Source organism: Camponotus floridanus, unplaced genomic scaffold, assembly GCF_003227725.1.
Source record: "Camponotus floridanus strain SB8 unplaced genomic scaffold, Cflo_v7.5 scaffold29, whole genome shotgun sequence".
NCBI lineage: Eukaryota > Metazoa > Arthropoda > Insecta > Hymenoptera > Formicidae > Camponotus > Camponotus floridanus.
In genome coordinates this window covers 800,881-824,004 of record NW_020229425.1, presented here as the reverse complement: position 1 = coordinate 824,004, position 23,124 = coordinate 800,881, and the positions used below count along the sequence as shown (strand labels likewise).

The window sequence follows — 23,124 nt, the reverse complement described above, 5'->3', positions numbered from 1 at the left end:
TATATTATATTAATTTTATATATAATTTATCTTTATCTTCTTCTCTCTCAACAGATTACTTTGAAACATTCCAATGATAAAAGCATCTTCAATTTCTTTTGCTAATTATTATCATGATAGCGCTACTATAAATGATTATAAATCTCTGTGATCTCTATTATTCTTATTTATCGTTACATCTAGAAGACCGCACCGATCGGTTCCATTTGTGACAAAATCTTGACAACAGATATTATTCTTCTAAGACTACTTAGATGCCAGGAACATTATTAATCTGCAAATGAGAAATTACACATTGTACATATAAAAAGATCATATTTATTGTATCATATTGTAATAAAGTAACTGCGATATAGCTCTACCGTGTTTAAGGATCAATCCTTTACCTAAAACTGATGGCCTTAGCAGCGAGAAGTCTATTGCACTCTGCGGTGTCCGGTAATGGTAATGTGAAATATGGACTTTCGTTTTCTTGCTCGGTGAATTCGAATCTGTGAATTCTCGGATGCACTTTCATATCGCCGAAGGGGCCTTTCAAGATCAAGTAATAAACTGGTAGCGGATAAGTGGTCTTTGTCTTTAGTATCAGCTACGAAACATATTTTCATGCTTAGATCGCGATATATATATATTGTGTATCAGATAAATTTATAACATTTAGTTGCAATAATTTCTCTAACAGATTTAGTCTTAGCCCATATATGCGTATTTTCGTATATTGCAGTTGTATTAACTTAAAATTTCATCTGAGAAATCATAAAGACGTGTAATTTTTTTCATACTTGATAAGTCATGTCTCGCTCTGAACTTTGAGTAGGATCGCGTTGACTACTATTGATCTTCGCCTTCACTACCCACTGGTGGTTGAAAGCACCGAATCGTGACGTTTCATAAAATAATTTATGAACAAATTCATCAGTACGATACGGCTTCATTTGTAAATCTATAAACGATAAATTTTTACAGATAACTGAAGGGTTCTTCGAACATCATTTGTAGTATTATAAAAAAAAGAAGAAGAAAAGCACTAAAATCGTTGCAATTCAATAAAAATATTCACAAATCAGTTACTGCTACGGAAAGAAAAAATCAAGACACACACATGTATAACACAATTTACTAAAAATTATTTTAAAAAATTGTTATTTATAATATTATATATATTTTAATATTTTAAATATATATTTATATATATAATCTTATAGATAATATTTAATATATATGTATATAACTGTGTTATAATAATATTTAGCAACTGATACAGACCGTTAAACGTGATTTTCTCGTAGGACAAAAGATCAAAGACATTGTCATAGAGCCTACGTTCTTCCAAGGTGCGGGCATCGATTTCGCGTAGAGCCTCCATCACATCCGCACCTGTACGATGAGGATGCACGCAGTGAGCTTCATGTTCCGGGATTTCGTGATTCGGTCCTCGCCACGGACAGCCGATTCTATTATATTTGCAACTAGATATCCTGTATAAGTAATTAGATATTAATGCGAACGTTAATAAAATAATAAAAGAGACAAGCAAGAATAAACATGACAGATGAGAAAGTTCAGCAACAGGGCATTTTAGGAAAATTCTGGACATGTTACATATTTTACGTGATTCTCTAATCTTAGATACGTATATTAAATTAAATATAAGAAAATATTATCCTAAATTTAATATAGATTATAAATAATATATATTCTAAATTTTTAATATATATATAAAAATTAAGGTATAGATATATCCTAGATTTAATATACATTAAATATAGATAATATATTAAATTTATGAAAATTTGGGAAGAACAGTTTGTGTACAAATAATCGCCTTCTCTACATTATACGTATATCTCTACATTATTCTCTACTACGTAAATATTTGCAGTCCATGTCCCCCTGTAATTATACTGTAAAGATCAGTAACGATTAGAAATATGTGTATCGAGGTGAAGAATCTCCCATACAACTTTTTCATAAAAATTTCTCTCTATTACAAATTTACCTTTCCTCGCAGGTAGATTCTTCATGGTGTTCCAAGGAATTTCGTGGGAACTCCTTCGCACAATATTGACACTCGGCAGGTAACTCAGACACGGCTTTTTCAACTGCGAGATTTCGAGATGCGCTGGTCTTGCTGATCTCGATTCTGCAGTTGGGACATGTTGCCATCTCATCCCGCAGCCTGGCATCTGCGAGGACATGAGTGAAGCAACCAGCACACATCAAGTGTCCATTAGCACACTGTGAACATCATTGCAGTATGTATTATTAACGTCCTTATTTACATAATTATATTTCTTTCATGTAAAAAGCTAGCTTTCATATTGGCAAACATTATAAGGTATAACAATGCACTTGAATTATTTAAAATGTATGCATAAAGAAAAACTCTCTAAGTTATATAGATCTCTTTGACTCTTTGCATGAAAAAATACAACCTACTCTCTATTAATTTAATAATTAATACAATGAGATAAGTCAAGTTCCTCTTTTTCCATTATGTTACGTATAGTATTCAATTTGTTTCGCATTCTCTTACTTATGTATACACACTACAGAAACCCCAGAACGCAATAAACCCAAATAGAACAACAAAAATTAGTGCCATGTATATTACCCTCATTTTGATGTTTAAACCTGAAACACAAAATTGTACGGATACTCATTAATCATACAATGCACTTATTGAGATATATTGTCTGTCTAAAAATTAACATTTTCTAAAGAATTGTTATTTTTCCTCTTATTATTACTTTCAACAGTGCCAATGTATCAACGACAGAAAGGAAGATATGAGGATGATGACACGTAGGACAAGTGAAAAGGGGGTGTTTTATGCGAAATAACTAACTAATAACCTTTAAGAGTATTTATTTTGTTTCGCACTATACAGTTTGTACAAATCTTGTTCTTTCTGTATTCGCTTTCTCTCCCTCACTCTCACTCTCTCGCTGCTAACTATAACTGATGGGCATCACAGTCTCGTTACACTTAATCTAACACAACATAGATCTTTATATATTCCTTATATTGTGTGCTCTGAGTAATATATATGTATTCCTGTCTCTCTTATCTAGTAAACATAGTGTGTTTCATAAGTTTCCAAATATATCGTTATATTATATACTAAGCAACTACACACACAGAGATCTAGAATCTTAAATACTTCACTATTTATCTATAACCGATTTAGAGTGGCACTAACAAACTAATACGAAGTTTCAGATCCTGCTATTCTCGACGAATCAATAGAGAAACAAACATTATAAATTTTTATAAATGCGACAAGTCCTATATAAAAAGAAAAGAGAGGGTAGTGCAGGATGTTCGTAAAAGTTTACAACTAAAACAATACAATGGATATAAGTTCTCGTATCACAAATCAAAGTATTTGTGTGTGCATCTTGCACATGAGAGGGGACTTTACACACACACATATATGTATATATATATATATATATATATATATATATATATATATATATCTAACATTAGGGATACCAAAATAGGTAATACAACTCTTTTGTGCTACGATACAAATAGTTATAGTCAGTTAATTATATATAATTTCTCATCATTTTTTTCTTTCAAGTTCAATAATATTCAATGAGAGAAGTATTGAAGATGAGATTAACAACGCACCAGTATGGATTTGGGAAGTCTACAAACAGTTTCATCGACAAACAAGTATCGTTATATCATTTTCTTCTAAATGAGCTACATGCATACATAAATTCAACGTAAGTTGCGAATATTACTGTATATTCTATTTGAGGAAACTATTTATAAGAATTTTAATTGTTCTCATTTTTCCAGTGGAAATTTAATTAATGTATTTATATAATTAATTTTAATTCTTCTTACTTTTCTCCAGTTGAAATTATATATATATGCGCACTGCATTTTATATGAAGGCACACAATTGTAATGAGCTTCAACTGAAAATAATAGATGTGCATATAGAGAAAATTCTGTGCGTGTAACTTTTTGTTATGATAAGATACCGCACAGAAAGATGTTGTTTTCTTAGATAAATCAACAATATTGTAGAAATTTCTCAATATAAAATTATGCGTACACATATATAAAATTTAAATAAGCTAAAGTTTAATATATTCATGAGAATATATATTTTAAAAGGAATTATTTCATATTTTTTATATATATAGGTCAGGAAAGGGCTCTTTTTTTTCTTTCCTCTATGCATGTATATCAATAAAAATGACACATGTCATCTCTGTGACGTATAAAAAGAAAAAAAAATATAATACCTACCTGTAGAACTTAATGTCTCGTGGACAAACTTGTCTCAACAGACAAACTCATTCTATTAGACCTGTGTATGAAGCTTGGTTTATAGACTAGGGGACTGTTATACTATTGTACTATTATAAGTAAGGATTATTTTGTACTTATTTTATCATATATTACATCAATGTTGAGTTAGAAGACACGAGGAAAATCATCCAGCTCGATACCAGTGATTATTATTTGATGAATGTTAACAAAAAAAAATGCAACTATTCAACAAAAATAACTTTATAATATTCCATAAGCCTCTGCAATATTGTCGAGGAGGAAAAGAGGAAAAAATATTTTTAGTGGAAAAGAATAAAAAAAAATAAAATATCACACACACAGGAGGAGAAGTCTGCTGCAAACAATAAAATAATAATATAACAATAATATAACAATAATAATAATGCTAGAATTCTGCGTTTTTTCACTCATGTAAGTTCCTTCCTTTCTTCTTTCGCCGAAAGGGAGATCTCTACGCTTATAAAAAAAAAGAAAAAAAAATGTACTTTGCAAGATCTCCAACTGTCAGTGAGCAAAACCAGACGACGTCCAGAGGACGATGCGTTGCGGGCCCTAAGCGTCTCCTCGCGCTCGATAAACAGTACTTGGCGTATCCATCGAGAACTCGAAGCTGATGCGAACGAATGGCACACTGCCTCGGGACACTATTGTGCGTTACACTATCTGAAAAACCGATCGACTTTCCCAGTCCGGTGAAGTCCGGTCGATCGACGAGGTCGCCGAGGGAGAGGATAGGGGGAGGGGGAGGGAGGGGAGGGGGCATACGTCGCAATTATCCTCATGAACGCCGCGCCTCGATACTCGACAAGAGAGAATCTCTTTCAAAAAGAACGACAACGACGACGACGACGACGTCCACGTGCTCGTCGTCGTCGTCGTCATAAGCGGGACGCGCTGATCCCGCCTAAGGACGGAGGGGGAGGGGGCGGGCGGGCGACTTACCTGGTAGACGGCCGCTCGTGGCAAATCGAGACAAACTGCGCAGCAGAGGATACCGCCCAGACGGTGCTCCAATTTCTGCTCGGTTTTCGCGGCGTCGCTCTCGGGACGTCCGTTCGTCGTCTTGCGCCGCTTCTTGTCCGGCTCGGGGAAGCCCTCGGGCTTGTCGAGGTCCTCGCGAATGGACGCCGCGTGGGCGACGGCCGCCGTCGTCGCGGCGACCTGCTCCGAGACGCCGCTCGACGATGCAGGCTCGTTGCTCGGGTCCGCCATGTTGCTTGTTTTGGAGTTTTCCCCTGAGCGAGCGCGAGAAATGCGCAGATGTCAAAGGGACGCCTGGACGACGTGACGTGCCTCTCCGTCTCTTTCCCCCTTCCCCCTCTCTTTCTCTCTCTTCCTGACCTGACGTAATACGATACGCGCGCTCGGCCCCCCACCATCGACCCGCGGGCTTCCCCTACCACCGACCCACGGGCTTTCCCCACCACTGACGCGCGCGCGTTCTTCCCTTCTCTCTTTCTCCCTCTCTCTCTCTTCTCGTCTTCTCTCGCTGCTCGCTGGTCCTTTTTTTCGCTTTTTGAGGTCTCGTAATTTGCCGGAACTCTAGCGAACGCGCAAACAAAGCCGGAAGTTGACTTCACCGGACCCAAGGCTACTAATTTTTAAGGTTTTTAATTGATTTTTTTATTATTTATTGAGATATTCCGGAGAGAGGCTGCTAACTTTTTGCAACGCTCGATGATTATTGGGAGGTATACAAATTTTAATTCGGAGCGCGAAAAGATTATGAGGTCTTTAGCGGTTCGCTCGCATCTTACACGCGGTTGCGTAATTTTCTGAGCTTGTTAAGTACTTCTAAATGATGAGGTACACGCATATTTCGCGAGGTTACGCTTGTGACACACGGATAATGAAGATCCTGCAGTTCACCGATGTCGCAGAGATGTCGCAATCGATCGTCGATTAATCGATCGATAGCGAAGATCGAGCAAGATGCGAATTGTTGCGCGGAACGTGACGCGAGATCAGCTGGAGATCGATCGATCGTGAAATTCCTGCGCTCGTCATCCGATTCATCCGAAGACACGCGGTTGGCAGGGTCAATGATCGAGAACAACCACGCTGCTTTGTTTACATCATTGGCCTTGAATGGTGCGTAGTTTCAAATCGCGCTCCATCTAAGAATCCTCCCAATCTCGCGATCGAAAGTAAAACGTGTGCGTGTCTCGTACATTCTTGATTTGTAGAATCAAGAGATTTATTTTTTTTCCGTTTCAAACAGGATGATCGAATGATTTTCGCGTGATTAACATCAAGTGAGTATGTAAATATGTATATATACGCATTATATATAAAGTTTTCCTCTATAAATGCGGAATAATTGTTTTTATTATCAGTTTTTACTTCACTTCTAAAAAAATTAATAAGTATATGTATCACGAATATATATATATATATATATATATATATATATATATTCGTGATACATATACTTATTAATTTATATATATATATAAATTATGTAAATTTATTATATAATAAATTAATATAATATAATTTATACTCTTAGTTTGTACAAAAAAGAAAGATTTATTCCTTGCTCCAAATAAAGAGGAAAATTTACATATATATAATATGTAAATTTAATGTATATATAAATTTATTATATATAAATTTATATATATATATATATATATATATATATATATGTATGTATGTATATACGTATATGTAAAATTTATATGTAAATTTGGATATATATGTATATATATATATATATATATATATAAAAGAAAATAACATATATATAATTCACAGTAATATTCGTGACGTGATATTTTTTTCTAAATTTCTGTATAAAATAAAAATGCTGATTATATTATGGATAAGCATAAAAAAGCATAAACATAAAAAAGTATAAACATAAAATACACACACACACACATATATACATTTTATGTTTATGTATATTTTCTTTTTTATGCTTATTTAACTATAATATTCTCTTTTCTATGCTTGTTTATCTTATAAAAATGTAAAAAGACACACGTAAGTGAGATATATGTTATAGTATAAGACTCTTTTAGAGTCACATACACAGAAACATTCGTATGTATATTTAATTTAATATCAGCAAAGTGTAAACACGATTTCGTATTATCTATTTATTGTCAATTATATTCGACTACGAATATTTATCGGATGTACATACAATGCTGATTTTCTAAAGTACGTAAAGAATTTATAACACGACATTATATCGAATTAGGTGAAAAATTTAGCTCGAAATTAAGCATGCAGAAAATGAATGTAACTAAAGACGTTTAAAAACATGCTTTGATTTGTTCCACATCGTATAAAATTGCGAGATTCGATCAATCACTCTCAAAGGAATGTCAAGATCGAAGTTTTCTTTAAATTACGAGAAAAATCTATTTTCTTTTTGAAAAAAATGCACAAATTGAAAAAGAAAATTATAAATATGTCCATAAAATAGAAAATATTCAATTGAGAAAATAAAAAAAATTGTTACAATTTTTTATTCGACTCAAATTGAGGTAATATCGCTTATAGAGATAATATAATGGAGTAATTTTCTTGGAATTTTGAAAATTAGAATTAGAAACCGTCTTTCTCTCGCACAATTTTAAAAATACAATATAAATATAAATTTCTATAAATTACTATAAATTTTTAACTATTGTTTGATTAATTATAAATTTATTTCATGGAACAGTCTTATTAAGAATTAGATTTGACAATTTTAAGGATACAAGAAATTACATCACTTTAGCCACATATATAGCTGTTTTGTTTATTGACTTTGATATTATGGTAGTCAATTTGTCATGTACTCGCACATAATTATTTTTTCAAATTAATATACAATAAAGAGAATGTCCTAGTCAAAATTTTTTTTTACAAACTGAATGTTTACTTAACGATATTTCGCGAAATCATTGAGAGATATGCTATTAGTAAGATTGTAAATATAAGATATGAATAAAATATAAGATGTAGATTTTTCTATACAAAGACTGCATATGAAATAATTACATACAAATAATAATCATTAATTTTCACGATATATGCTGTTTATATAATGAATTGAAAAACAATTTATTTTCTGATGTATTAAAAAGTCAGCATGTTGCAAGTTTTTCGAAAAGCTGATTTCTGTTTATAATTCATAAATTACTCTCAATAGATATAAAAATAATAAAAATCATTAAATTTTATAATAAATTATATAATAAAACTTATATAAATTATTATTATATAAAAATATAATTTATATAAATTTGATATTATAAACTACTACAATAGAAAATTACTGGAAAATTTTACTGGTAAAAATAATTTGCTATTGAAACATTAACACTTTAATCAAATTTACATTTGACTGTATATGCGGTGCATTAAATACAATTAAATATAGTATGCTAAATTAAAAGTTGGAAATAGATTTTGCTAATGTGTTTTGTCAATCTTGAAAAGATTGAAAAATCAAGTTTAATCAACCTACCCATTTACAACTGTTTACATCTTCATCACTTTATTACATTGCTATTTGTTAACTTAATATTGTTGCATCTATATACGTATTAACTTTCTGAATCACCTGTATATTTTCTCTGCAACCTAGAGAATTATATCAGAAAAATCGAAAAAATTTACAGTAACACACTATTCTATAAAACGTAGAAGAGTAGAAAAAACTCTTGGTAGTTTTATCGTTACTTAAATATGAATACTTTTTTTTTGCTAGACGTTGTACAACCGAGAATGTGTTTTAGACGGCTGTCGACTTTGTACTTTCCATAGTATTTTTGAAATACCTCTTCCGCTATATATCGTGTTAATGTTGTTTAAGAATTGACATATCTAATTCTTCTCTGAGAACCTAGGTCGAGTAATAATAGAATGTTTATTTTACTAACAATAATGTTTTTATACGCTGGTGTAATTATTGCTCGGCGTAAATAGCCTCTCTCAGGCCACGGCCAACGTTCGCAGTCTCCATCAATCACACTTAAGTTGCAAACTCCAGTAGATTATTGTTCTACTGGAGAGACGCGTGTATGATATCATAAATAGTTTTTTTCTATATACATGGAATTATATAACGCACTTAATTTATTAATATTTACAAGTACACACAGCTTCGTCAGATTGTGTATAAAATAACTTTCGTGCACGTGAAAGTTCCTTCTCAAGTGCTAGTTTTTTCAGAAAAGAATCACTTCACGCACTGAATGCGTGCTTTTATCACGTTTCCGATTTGCCATTTAGAATCTTCTTCTGAGCAATATTGTTTACATCTGTAAAATAGCAGCAGTGATCGATAAAAATCGTGATAGCCACGAATCTACGATGAAAACTTGACAATTCAAGACCTTACATATGGCTTTACCGCACCTGTCGCGCTGCGATCCGTGTCTGTTGTTATATTTAACGATTCCGGTAGCTTAATTTTGCTGACTTGTTGCTGATTCTGCATTTCGGACACGGTCGAGAACATTATGCTGGTGGAATTTTTCAATCCATTGTACGACTGTTCCAATTGCTTGAATTTGCTGATTAGTTCCACGTCCGTCGCGCGTATCTCGCTCACCTGCGTCAATCATAATTGATATTAATAACGATTGTAAGATCTAAGTGTTTAATTTAATACGCACTTTTTCTGTTAATTGTTGAATTGATGCTAAAACGGAAGTTTGTTCAGACATTTTAACGCATTCCCCTTGCAAAGACATCACTGTTGTATTAATAGCCGCTGTTGCTTCTTGAAGCGAGACTAACTTTCTCTTTATACATGAAATATATACATATGATTGATACATTTTTTATAAGCACATATATACACGCTTAAATTTACATTATATGTACGCGACATTTTAATCGAAAAAGCTGTTATAAATTTCAATTTAAATTGTAATAATAATAATAATTTTAAAAATTATTATTATTATTATTAAAAATTATTATTATTAATTTAAAAAACTATTATTATTTAAATTATTATTATTTTATTTTATTTTAATTTTAATTGTTTTTAATTTCTTACATAATTCTAAAGTTAAAAATTTACTTCAGAATTAAAAATTGAAAAAATTAATATAAAATTTTAAAAATTTTAATAACTGACGCGAATATTTTTTTATCTTCTAAAAAAGTAAGTTTTCAAAGATTATTATACTTACGCGATCTTCGTCCTGATCATCGGCAACCCATTGCAACTTGCTCGACAAGGTTTTGTTAACGTGCGTTAAATTATTCATTAAATGTGATATTGTAAAGTTTAGTTTGTCAATTTTAACTTGCGTTCCGTTGATGCTCAAAATTTGAGGTTTTTGAGTGGTATTCGACAATTCTAACATGGATTGCTACATAAATATTTAATAAATTAGTTAAAATTGTTTTATAAATTTATCTTATATTTAAAATCCATCTTATATCTAAAATCCATCGATTTTCACCTTAATACTGCTGACGTTTTGCTGCATAGCGGTTTGTGCATCCTGTATCCTCACGTTTGTTTCTTTTAAAGTCTTCACCGTAGCTCCCAGATCATTTATTTGACTACCAAATGTCGCAACGCTGGCTGACAGTTCATTTAAGCGTTTCGGCAAAGTGGCCATCTCGGGTGCGGTTTGAAAATACTCTTGCACTTTATGCAAGTCCTGTTGAATATGTGCCAGCTGCAAAAGTATTGATCCGAAAAAGGACATGAGTCATCCCGGCCGATATTGCAATCGAATTAACCGATATATGTTACTCTTGGGGGGTTTTACCTGTACCGTAAAATTATTTATCTGCTGTTTGAGATCAGATAGCCTGGAGAAGATGATAGTCTGGTTATTCTGGAGATCTCTCGATAACGAATGGCATTTCTGTAAAGCGTCTGGCACACCCTCGCTACCCGCTATCACTGTAATTATACAAGAGAATTATTATAACATTATAATAACATGGTGTAAATATTCTTCATGAAAGGTTCTAATTAAAAATATATATTTTTCACGGAAATTATTCTTCTTATATCAAATACAGAGACGCAAAGATCGATGTTTGTGCACGAGTGACGTTTGAGCTCGTGTTCGTTTTTTTTTTTTTTTTTTCATACGTTTGCATTTTCGATTACATACAAAACTTTCTCCTCTTCCACAATGTTACAGCTTAAATTAGTCACTTGGTACGAGCATATTAGCATGTCTATCTTTGCAAATGTTAGACCTCAGTACCTTGGTCTAACTCGGTTCGCAGAGCGGTAAGCTGTTGGCGAACGTCGATGAATAGCCATATTAAACTAGCAGTTGCTAACACGGAGGCACATGCCAAAAAGGCATTGCAAGCCTTGAGAAATCCAGGACAAACTCGACCTCTTCTACCCCTGCACTTACGACCGCCTCTGGTAGAGACATTCCGGAGTATCCCGGAGTACTCCGAACGATCATCGCTGCTGTCTGTTAACAATTCCTGAGGAAGATAAGAAAAACACATTGAAAGAGAATAATACTGTCCCTCGCGATATTTCTAATTTCTTACATCGTTTCTCATCTTTCTTAATAATATTCAATAATATTAATCGTTTTCAGACAGAACAAAATATTCTCAATCCTATTATCACCCTGATTCATTCCTCAATTCTGGTCAATTGCAATGCAAACATTGACACAAATGGACTCGAAAAGATAATCTCACGTTCAGAATCGATATCTATACCAAGTATGCAAGGTGTATTTTTCATTATCTATCCATAGAAAAAAAAATCTCATTTTATTTGTCATCGCTTGCAGATTCCAGGATGCTTCTGCGTCGCTAAATACGCGTTCTTCTTCGAGAATGAATCTGGATTAATCACCTGTGAGCTGCGTTTCCCCGAGCTTCGACGAGAAACTGCGTGGGCTGGCGCCAGAGCGTCGAGCTCCTTCCGCTTCTTCATCTTCTTCATCGGCTGACGAAGGGGCACCGTCACCGCCACCGAGTCCATCTCAAGTAAAACCACTCCGCCTATCTTTCGGAATATCTTTGACGCGAGACACGTCCCCAGGTACGTACACTTCACTTCTGGCGTTTCATCAACACCGCACGACGGTCTTCGACAATCGTTTCCCGATCGCGCTCGATCATTTCCGCCCGATTGTCAATATCGAGCAGCTGTTGGATTATCGCTTTATTTGTCTCTCGCACAGTTTCTCCCGTAGCTGTTCACGGAAATTAATCGGAGGATCCCTTGAAACCTCGCAATCTACATCTTCGTCTCCAGCCTTAGCACTCTTGAAACTCGTAGCTGTTCAGCTGATGCACTTTATTCAATTTCTGAATCTTAAACGAGGCACATACCTACGAATGCATTCACCAAAGTTGATTCCGGCTTCAAAGATTCATTACACTTTAATTTGTTGGCGAATAATAATTGTGTATAAATAATAAATGTAATGATTGAGCGTGTTTAGGATGAAGCTTGCGATAAGTGATCGTGAAAACTGTGCTAGCTCTTGAGAAACGCAAATGTTAGCGCAAGTGTTGTTGGAAAACACAGCAAGTGATCAAGATAAAACACATCAGACACATGAAGAAACGCATAGATAATTTCTCAAGATAGCAACTTCTGATAAGAACGCTCAATAACATGATCGAGCGGAATACTTGAGACCAAAACTGGACTGGCTATAAGCATAGAAACATTTTGAAGACCGAACGACCCAAGAAATATAATTTTAATTCACTTTCAAGAAGCTACTTTACATTCCGCTGACAACTCCAAATATTGCTATAGACGACCGCCACTAATTTGCTGACTCAGTTGTTTACGCCTGAAAAGCCAGATTATAATGAGATTGAAATATAATCTGGCACATCGAGAGAGAGAGAGAGCAATATTCGATTAAACAATGCACGTCTCACGATTACATCGTGAACTGCATCATCAGTTCTCACATCAACTTCGAAAAACGAGAGGAACCGGTTTCAAATGAGGATGGTAACCAGCATAATTTTAGGACACAGTTACTTTGATAATCAAACGTACGAGAAAAAAAGAAGCGTCACATCAATCGAGCGCTTCTATTTTGTCACCAGTTGGAACATGGATTGTCCTCACGTGACTGTCTTTTACGTCATCCTACGAAATCCTGCCTCGCTGGAAATATACGGATATTTCGGGTTACTCCAGATTTCACGGACGCTTATTTCGCGGAACATTTCACGTGTCGCACTGATGTTCCTTCTCTGAGATGGTGGTTCTTATCAGCTGGCTGATATTTTGCCAGCAGCAGGTGAGTCGTGCACGCGATCGGAAAGCTGGGTCTAAATTGAACGCACGTGACACACATGGTAGGATCTTGCAAGCGACTATTATGTCAAGTAAGCGAATAATAGCGTCGAAATTGCTCGATGACGACGAAAAGGCAGTCGTAGAGCCAACTGATAAGAGCAATCGTTGACGTTTAATTTCTTCAAGGTTCTTTTTTACAATACTCTTATAGAATTAAATTCGTTTGATAAACACGATAACGGATGCGAAATGTTTTTTATTTTTAGTTTTCACGTAGTAGTTATCTCCAACGAAATTTATCATCATATTAATTCTGCTTAATAATTTGACCCACTTTAATATTTTACTTTATTGTGAAAAGTACTCGTTTTATTTTTTGTTTTGAATAAAAAATAAAATAAGTGTTATATATCCATAGCGCGAATTGTCTAGAGAAAGAGAATTATTCCAAAGAATTTTAGCATTGAAATTATTTTTAGAAATTAATTAGATAAGAGCAAGATCTTGATGAATTATTAATGCATATTGCATTTTATTTTGACTCGCAACTATATGTTTTATTTCTATTTTGCGATTGAGAGTGAATCATTTAACTACGAAACGATAGCGCTATCGTGACATTTAAACAAGAACCGGATCAATTACACTGGATCAAAAGTTAATAAATCTAATTAACAATTAATTTGTGAAATAAATAGAGAAAAGATTTACTCTATAGAATTACAATTTTTGTACAGTCATTATAAAACTTTTGTGGTACAGTCACTACAAAAATGTTAGATCAACATCAGATAACGTTTACGATTTTGAAATTAAATTATTTATTTTTAACTCACGAGTTTTTTAATTATTAATTTTAGAAGTACCTTGTGCAATTCTAAAATTCATGAATCTCGAAATGTATTAGATTTATTAAATTTTGTCGTAGCTGAAAATAATAAAACTTTAATAATAATATTCCAATCACAATAAAATATCAGAGAAAAAAATATTTACATTCGCAGAAAGATGTTCTTTCACTTCAAGCCGGTTAAAATCATCTACTCCTATTTATGCATGATTCAAAATTCGAGAAATTTAAAGTTTCTGTTAATTCGACATGGTTGTCTGGATAAAAGGATGTCGCGACATAATTACAACTGCGGCCCTGAGTTTGATAAGATACCGATGTGAAAGAGAAAAAATATAATTTTATGTGTAGTTGACACGTTTCAAGTAGTTCACGTTTCAACGATTTATATATTTTTTAATATATTTTTCATATACAATATATATTTTTTTTTCGTTAGGTTGTCGTCGAAATAAATTTTCCAAACTAAATAAATTTAATTAACAAGCGTCAATTTGTTAGTAAACTGTTAGAAATTTATTCTGTTATAACTGTTAGAAATAAAATAAAACCTATAACTGTTGCGGATAAAATAAAACCCATAACTGTTCGGAATGAAAATAAGAAGGAACAATTGTATGAGAAGACTGGAACAAAAGAAAAGCCTTAAAAATTAATATTACAAATTAATATTAAGGGTTCACAATTTATTCTAGCAATATTAAAATATTGATTTTTTTTTAAATATTGTAAATTCGTTTTTTTTTTTAGATGTTTTATATGTATTTCATTGATATTTAAATAATATGTCATCAATATTTTTAGATCTTGAATATTTAATTTTTTTTTTGTACAATATAAGCATCATCTTAAAAAATGCATGTGATATACTCGTTGTGTAATTATTTGAAATGGAAATGCTCGGTCTAGTTTTGTAGTTTTTTCCGTAGAATATTTTTGTAGAACTGAATCTAATTAGAAAACTTAAAAAATTAATTATTTAATATTTTTATGATCTTCAAAGAATGAAAAAATTTCTGCAAAATTGAAATATCTAATTTGAAATAACACTATTTTTGTTGTTTTTCATTTTTTCCGAAATTACTCCAAAAATATCTTACGGAATAAAACTAGATCGCGTTTTTTTTTATTTCAAACAGTTATATGAGAAGTAACATATCACACTATGCATTTTTGAATATGTTTTATTGAACAAAAAAATAGCTAAATATCCTGCATTTAAAAATATCAAAATTGATACTAAAATATCGTTGCTTTCAAAGAAATCAATTTCTAATAATTCTAATTCTTCAATTTCTAATTCTTCAAACAAAAATTCCTAAAAATCATCAATTTTTCATACTTAGAGTAAACAGGGTCCAAAGCGTAAAGCTTAGAAAGAGCTACATGCGCGATACATACGCTTCCAAGTGTTTACATGAATACAAAAATATGCAAATATGCCAGTTTTACGACGAGTTGACGACAACAATAGACGAAATTTTGCCGTGTAACGATAAGTAAGCCATTCGGTTGTACTTTCATGTCGTTAATTCCGTTTATAACCCGTACACTCGCGATGATGACTGATGAATATATATGTCAATCTATAATTAAATCGCGTGACTGCGTCTCTCTTATCTGCAAATAATATCTTTTCTAGAATCACGTATCTGAAATTCTTATTGCGTGTACTCTCGAAGGATGCGAAACAAAATAGAAAAACGCATCTGTATCTGTAATATATATATATATATATATATATATATATATATATATATATATATTGTCTATATATATTGTAACACATTCGCATTAATAATACCTCGATAATTAAGTCCGTTGCTTAGTCATTCGTTTGCGCGCTAATTACTATACATACGCACAATTTTTTGCATATAATAACCGGTTAATCTTATCGATTAATTAATGTGTTCCGCATTACACACGAAAGATTTCATGGGTTCCCTGTGCAAATTAATATATTTTCGCATGAAATGTACTTTTGCAAATTATTTTTTTGTTGTTGTTGAAAACACATTTAGTGATTTAAAAAAAAGATATATGTGTATTTTTTATTATTTTTATATATTTATTTTTGTGTTATATATAAGGCCAAATAATTATATAAAATTATATAATAATATATAATAATTATATAAAATAATTATATAAAAGGTATAATTTATAAAAATACACAGAAAAAATGAACATCCTTGTTTTGAAAATATCCTTAATTTTAATATGAAAATTTTGAAATGAGATTATATTGCGTTAACTGAAAAAAACTTGCTTGAATGAACTTATTTTATATAGTTCAATCAAGAAAATATAATCTTCAATATACATAAGAATACATTTTTCTTCATTTAAAAGCAAGTTTTCTTCACTCAACGCATTAAAATTTCATCTCAAGATTTCCTTGTTGAAACTTAAAGATATTTTCAAAACAAGAATATTCTTTTTTTTTTTTGTACAACAAAAAAATTATAACGTTAAAAATGTAAAAAATATAATTCCTGCAAATACAGTAAAAAAATTACAACACGAAGTAGTATAAAATTATACAAAAAATTGCAAATAAAATTGAAAGTCTAACTTTAAACTTAAAAGAAATAATATTCAATATAAATGAATATAAATCAAGAAGCAATAAAAAGAATATAAATTAATTTTTTCCTAATTTTTTTTCTACGAGAAAAGCTCGATTCCAAATTCGTCAAACAATCCATTATCGACTATTAAATCATGTATCTGAGAAATACTCCGAATATCGGAGCAATATATGCGCTCTTGAAATTTCGAGCGGAAGAAAAAGGCAGCGAAGTGAAACGTATCGACGATGTGTCAACTCGAGAAGTAGCCAGTGTTTCTATATATGTGCGTGTGCTCAAATATTTATTGCACTTGCGTCAATAGTGAGAGCTACAGTCGCGTCCTCGCACATGATATACTTCAATGATACACGCGTGTCTCGCGTTTTCACTGTCCATGTTAATAGAAAAATACTTCTGTCCGCGTCCAGAAGAGATTGTACAAGGATCAAGGAGAGAATAGCGTGAATTTTTCTATTGTATATTTCTCGTCGCGCGTATATTCGATGCTGATATACTATCGTGTTGACATTGAGCGCGTGACTCTATTGGCATCGAGCGAATAATAATAAAAGTCAGACCCGGAGAAGGTCGCGTTTATGCAGACTGCGAATGAAAAACTATGTATGTTAATGTCAGGGAGGTACTTTTATTTGCTCCTTGCTACTGCATGTTTAATCAACGTGTAATCTCTTCTCTCGCTTTCAGGATTTATTTTCCGCTCCCCCGATATCTAAGTGATTTTATTTTTATTTTACTACTAAGTGATTTTATTTTAATTTTATTATATATATTTTAGATATATATTTGTTTAGAATATTTAATATTTAATATTCCTCTCGTCTCTCTCTTATAAAATATTTTATTTTATTATATAATATATTTCCTTCCTCTCAATTCACTCCAAGCTATCCTTGCCTGGCACTTTGCACTTTAATAACTTTTTTATATTGACTTTATGTGTGTATTTTCCTGTTTTTGGTTCTCACTTTTAATTTATTAAGTCACTTGCTCCATTTTTTTAAATTTGTTGCACATAAAAATTTTTGTAACTTGGTATAATTCACGGGTAGCTCGAAATGGAGCAGAAATAAATTTATTTAAGAAATAAATTTATTTAGGAGATCCATTTATTTGTCGCGCCCATCACCTCTTATTAGCTTCCGAACGAGAGGAAAAAAAAATAAAAGAAACGGAGAGGAGAGTTCTCGTGTACGTGGAACTTGACCTACGAGGGGGATGAATTATAGAAGCGATTCTCTAATCGATTACCGCGCGAGGGACGGAAACGGGCGGATGGTGGCGTATTTCGTTTATCCCGAGGACGAAGATCCCGACGAGAGGCGAGAGGATCACCCGAAATGCCGAATTAGGATGTGTCGAGATCCAGCATCTGAGCGAGCAGCAGGATTTCCGACACACGCGACGCGTGACAAGAACCGGCGACGAGCTCCGCGAAACCGTGGCACTTCGCCAGTCGCCTGATATCGACTGGCCGAGGGTTGGTGGGCGACTGAGAGAGACCCGCTGGGGGGTTTCTCTCTGATAAGAATGTATAGGATGCATAGGGAATTTTAAACGCCGCGCGAGTTTTTTTTTAAGCCGGCGAATCAAAGTTATTTATTGTCGTTATCATTATTTGTCATCAGGCTCTGATACGACTCCTTTTGATGCGATTAAGAAAAAATATGGGGTAGATTAATAGCGATTACATGAATTTTTGTACAAGAGAAAGACGCGTGATTTAATAAAATGATAGAGGATGAAAGCAAGAAATAATTATGTACACTTATAAAAATCGAAAGAGAAGAGGGTAATTTAATAATTGTAGAAAGATAAGCATTTCTAATGACGATGTCAAATTTTTATCTGTTTAATAAGTTATTTATTTTTTTCTCAAAATTGAATTTATAGATCAGATATTTATAGATCAGATATAAATAAATATATAACTATTATATAACTATTATATAATATATAATAGTACTATTATAGTACTATTATATATTATACTATAATATATATTATACTATATTATATATTATAATATAATAGTACTATAATAGTACTATTATATAATTATATAATAGTTATATATTTACTTTTATATCTTGTTTATCTTATATCTGATCTATAAATACAATTATATTATATTAATTATATGATGTGATTCTCTAATATCAATATTGAGAGAGAGAAAAAAAAAGAAAGAGAGTCTCTTCTTCTTATATATTTTATATATGATTTTTTTGTCTTTATAATATATATTATCTTATTGGAATTTCCACCTGTCATAATTCTTTTTAAAACATCCGCGACGCGATTATATTTAAATGAAATGTTTAACTATACAACATGTCACAGATACATGATGTATGATTTAATAAAATGATAGAGGAGATGCACAAGAAATAATTATTACACTTAAAAATTGAAAGAGAAGAAGACGCTTTAATAATTACAGATAAGCACATTTCAAATGCAATGTAAAAAAAAATTATCTGCTTAATAATAAATGTCAGTTTCTCTCAATACATAGATGATTAACAATATATAGATGAATGATTGAAGATTTCAAAAAGGGAAATATAAAAATGGAAGAGGAAAGGAAAATGAAAGGGAAATATGGAAATGGAAGAGATGAGGGAAATGAAAGAGAACTGGGACAATGGATATTAAATGTAAATAGTTTTAATTAGAACCTTTCATATTTAAATCTCGAGCGACAGCAAGAATGGGATCAAGTTCAATAACGTACTTAAAAATTCAAGTCGAATCCAATATAATCAAGTTTTATTTTCCAAGATTCGATTAATACTCATAAGAAATAATATTTCATATAATATTACTTACAGAATCGAATCTAAAATAATTATATTCAAATTTTAGAATAAGAATTTTAGAATAATAATAATTACTTGCAAGATTTGAGATGTATTTCTAAGTATCTTTCATTTTATGTAAAAAATTGAATCTTTTACAAGTAATAATTAAATTCAAATAAAAAAAATCTATTTGTAATATTTGCTATACATGCATGTTTACACTCATGCTCACATTCACACATCCGCGCATGCGCACGCATATTTACAACCAAATAAACATACACATATTTTCAAAAGCAAGAAATTTTATAAATTATATATAAACGAAATATATTAAAAACCCAATCAAAAAATTCAATCAAATATTTATCTCTAAATCAAATATTAGTTCTAAATCAAATATTCTAAATATTTATATCTAAATTAAATATTAGTTCTAAATATAAATATTAGATTAATAAAATTAATAATTAAAAAATATAATATTAGATTAATTTGTGTTCCTTTTTATTGTTTGTAAAAGTTAGTAATTAATAAAAATAATATATTAAAATAATTTTTGCTCTATACATTTTAATTCAAAACAACATAAAATTTCTAGGTACTGGCAAAAGATTTGAACATACACTTTAGATTCGAGGCCACTTGGAAATAAATAAATCTTGTTTCTTGAGATGTTCAGAAAGGGTTTGAATTTATTTCATCCAAGATTTATTTGAAAATACTATTTTTTCTAAAGTAATCATAAAGAATTCGAAACCATGTTAACAAATTCATTGAACCTATTTGATAAGATACTTAATCCCATCGCTAATCAACAGTCCACTTACCAGCCAAAGACAACAAGCATGTTTGTTATGTGATTAAAGTAGCATTTACCTGACTTGATAGATGTATCCATTTTCTTAATCTCGCCATATAATATAGTTGCCAGCCAAGATAATGCGATTAACCAGAATACGATAAGTATCGCCGCCAGCCATAGGGATATAACACGCACATCCGACTTTTGGCAGCCATAAGAACTATTACGTCTGGTCCTGGACAAGGTCCTTGATCTATTTCGCCTGTAAAATAATTTGAAAATACCGCACTTTTATCAAGAGTAAAGAGAGCGAGACCACGAGATTTTAATTGTCTAATCTTTTATTTACATATAGAAAAGATAGAAAAGATAGAAAATAGGATTAGACACATCGATTCTCCGAGTTCTATTTAATAAACAAACCGGCTTACCGCTTGACCTTCTTCTTTTTCTGGGGCGCGAGGATCAGGTCGGTGCTGTCAGAATCGCTTTCTGACAACATATCGAGCAAATTGATGGTCTCCTTGAGATTTGGCTCCTCCATGCTCGTCGTGAACGCGTACCACGTGTCATGAACTGTCAAAATCGTGGAACGACCGTGGCCGATGTGACGTCATAACCTCTACGACTTACGTACTACGCGACGAATGAATTATTGTATTTATTGTATCTTCTTCCCATTAGGTCTCCTCAGAGCGATTGCATTGAATTCCGTGTGATTTGCGAATTAGGACGAAATAAAGTGAAATGGAATTGATTGTCACAACATAACCTCTAAAGACTATAATCCACTCCTTTCAAATGCATTTTCCATACTGTTTGTTCCAGATTTCCCTCCCTTTTCCTCCCTCTCCTCCCGCCTAAGCATCTTACGTCAAGTGACATCTGTTGTTAATTTGAGAAAGCGTCAAGTGTTAAACTTATCCCTGGAATTCTTGCTTGCTCTAATGATAGCAAATAATATTATTGTATTTTGTAAAAAATATTATTATATATTATTATATTATTATAATTTTTTGGAGTATCATCTGTCAAAAAATCTTCTTAAAAAAAAAATCACAAACTAAGTTTTTTTTTCAGTACAAAATACAATAATATTATTTGTAGCAGGTAAGTTTCTAAGCGTTTCTCTGCGTTGAAAAAAAAAAATCTGTTATTATGAAATTTCTTGATGTAATAAAAAAATATGGAAAATAGAAAAATTAGAAAATAGAAAATAACAATTGGTTGAATAATTGGATATATATATCTAAACAATTTTATATTCATATACACACAGTTATTATTCATAGAAATGTTCAATTTTGAAATTATAAAATAATATAAAAATTTTAAAATGCAATATTTTATAATAAAATAGAAGAAGCAGAAAAAAAAAGATAAGGGATTTTTATAGCTTATTTTAGAAATGTTCAGAGATGTATATTTCTAAAAAAAATAATACATTTTCGAATAATTTTTTGAATTTTCCGAAATTTTTTGAAACTTTCCGATCAATTTTTTGTGAGTCGCTGTGATAAAAAAATTTTTTAAAAAAAACATGCATTCCAGAAATTTTATCTATTAAAATATATGTCATGCTATACGAGAAAGTTGAAAATAAAAGTCGCTTAAATAATTTAATGTATATCTAAACAATTATTAATGACAGTTACTCCCGAAATTGTATTTAATTTTATGAAAGTTTATGATATAAAAATGAGAAAGAGAAGCGGAGGAAGAAAGAAAAAGATAAGCACGTCCAAAAAGATTTTTAGCTTGCTTTAAAAGAATACACATGTATTAAAAATTGACAGACAATGCAAATTTTTAAAATGATACATCACCGAATAATTTTTTGAAATTTTCAAAATACCGATTAATTTTTCATCAAGTGAGAGATACTGTGATAGAAAGATTTCTTCGACGTGATATGATTTTTCAATTTTCGAGAACATCAAAATTGGATTCCTGATAATCCCATGTTATCGAGTTTCCATGAGAACTCACGTTGACGTCTGGCCGTTTGGTTGGCTGGATGTGACACAGCCGAATTTCAAACAATATCAGCTATGCCGACATCTTGCCTCCTTAACGTCCAGTTAAACAAGAAAGAAAGAATCATTATATTAAATATAACTGCATAAAAAATTTTTAAATATCGGGGAAATATTCTTTTTCTCTCCCTTATCGTAACTAAACAAATTTTACACGAAACTTATTCATTTATTATCATCAGATTTCTGTGGAATGCAACAAGAATTGCATATTGCAAGAGGATCTATTTTTTGTCTCGCTCAAATATATGTTTGCAAAACGCTAATAATTCAATTGAAATAAGATATAATAATCAGAGATAATAAGAGATATAATAATCAGTAATAAAATTTAATAAAAATATAAAATTTAATAAAGGAAAATATATTTTTTATTCCTGCAAAGATGTGAAAATTTTGAAAATTGTGTAAATTTTTCTTTCGAAATATTTCGATATTAAAAAAACCGAGTACATTATTTATTTTTTTATCTAACAAGGATGCCGAAGAACTCTAATC

General features: G+C 31.6%; 2 protein-coding genes and 1 long non-coding RNA gene across 8 annotated transcripts; 1 reads left to right on the top strand and 2 right to left on the bottom strand.

Moving 5' to 3' along the window:
• Positions 1 to 39: 39 nt before the first annotated feature.
• Positions 40 to 5,607, bottom strand: LOC105254656 (cysteine and histidine-rich protein 1 homolog). Its single transcript, XM_020028558.2, has 6 exons — positions 5,260 to 5,607; positions 2,000 to 2,238; positions 1,267 to 1,478; positions 783 to 943; positions 387 to 589; positions 40 to 274 (listed from the first exon to the last, which is right to left on the bottom strand). The coding sequence occupies exons 1-6, from the start codon at positions 5,527 to 5,529 to the stop codon at positions 247 to 249; spliced, it is 1,113 nt and encodes a 370-aa protein (XP_019884117.2). The 5' UTR covers positions 5,530 to 5,607; the 3' UTR covers positions 40 to 246.
• Positions 5,608 to 5,808: 201 nt separating this feature from the next.
• LOC109610255 lies at positions 5,809 to 12,603 on the top strand. Of its 2 annotated transcripts, none has more exons than XR_003122960.1 (3): positions 5,809 to 5,923; positions 12,057 to 12,310; positions 12,453 to 12,603. It is a non-coding gene; the product is annotated as an uncharacterized LOC109610255 (long non-coding RNA). The 2 variants fall into 2 exon arrangements; XR_002192703.2 differs by lacking the exon at positions 5,809 to 5,923 and adding an exon at positions 6,447 to 6,572.
• Positions 8,719 to 21,393, bottom strand: LOC105254644. Of its 5 annotated transcripts, none has more exons than XM_025409879.1 (8): positions 21,022 to 21,393; positions 20,665 to 20,852; positions 11,058 to 11,188; positions 10,737 to 10,958; positions 10,461 to 10,643; positions 9,936 to 10,064; positions 9,676 to 9,871; positions 8,719 to 9,578 (listed from the first exon to the last, which is right to left on the bottom strand). In XM_025409879.1, exons 1-8 carry the CDS (start codon positions 21,132 to 21,134, stop codon positions 9,526 to 9,528), a joined length of 1,215 nt encoding a protein of 404 aa, XP_025265664.1. In that variant the 5' UTR covers positions 21,135 to 21,393; the 3' UTR covers positions 8,719 to 9,525. The 5 variants fall into 5 exon arrangements, with proteins under 5 accessions (XP_025265664.1, XP_011261753.1, XP_011261752.1 ...); XM_011263451.3 differs by having other exon boundaries at positions 11,052 to 11,188; positions 21,022 to 21,392; XM_011263450.2 differs by lacking the exons at positions 20,665 to 20,852; positions 21,022 to 21,393 and adding exons at positions 11,502 to 11,736; positions 12,122 to 12,454 and having other exon boundaries at positions 9,659 to 9,871; positions 11,052 to 11,188.
• Between the last annotated feature and the right edge of the window lie 1,731 nt (positions 21,394 to 23,124).

Coding starts and splice junctions, on each gene's coding strand:
- LOC105254656 (XM_020028558.2), bottom strand. CDS start 5,529: ATGGCGGACCCGAGCAACGAGCCTGCATCGTCGAGCGGCGTCTCGGAG. Junction 1,479..1,999: donor GAATCTACCTGCGAGGAAAG/GTAAATTTGTAA, acceptor TTACTTATACAG/GATATCTAGTTGCAAATATA. Junction 590..782: donor AGCGAGACATGACTTATCAA/GTATGAAAAAAA, acceptor TATGTTTCGTAG/CTGATACTAAAGACAAAGAC.
- LOC105254644 (XM_011263448.2), bottom strand. CDS start 12,250: ATGGACTCGGTGGCGGTGACGGTGCCCCTTCGTCAGCCGATGAAGAAG. Junction 10,959..11,051: donor TAAATAATTTTACGGTACAG/GTAAAACCCCCC, acceptor ATACTTTTGCAG/CTGGCACATATTCAACAGGA. Junction 9,579..9,675: donor CACGGATCGCAGCGCGACAG/GTGCGGTAAAGC, acceptor GCTATTTTACAG/ATGTAAACAATATTGCTCAG.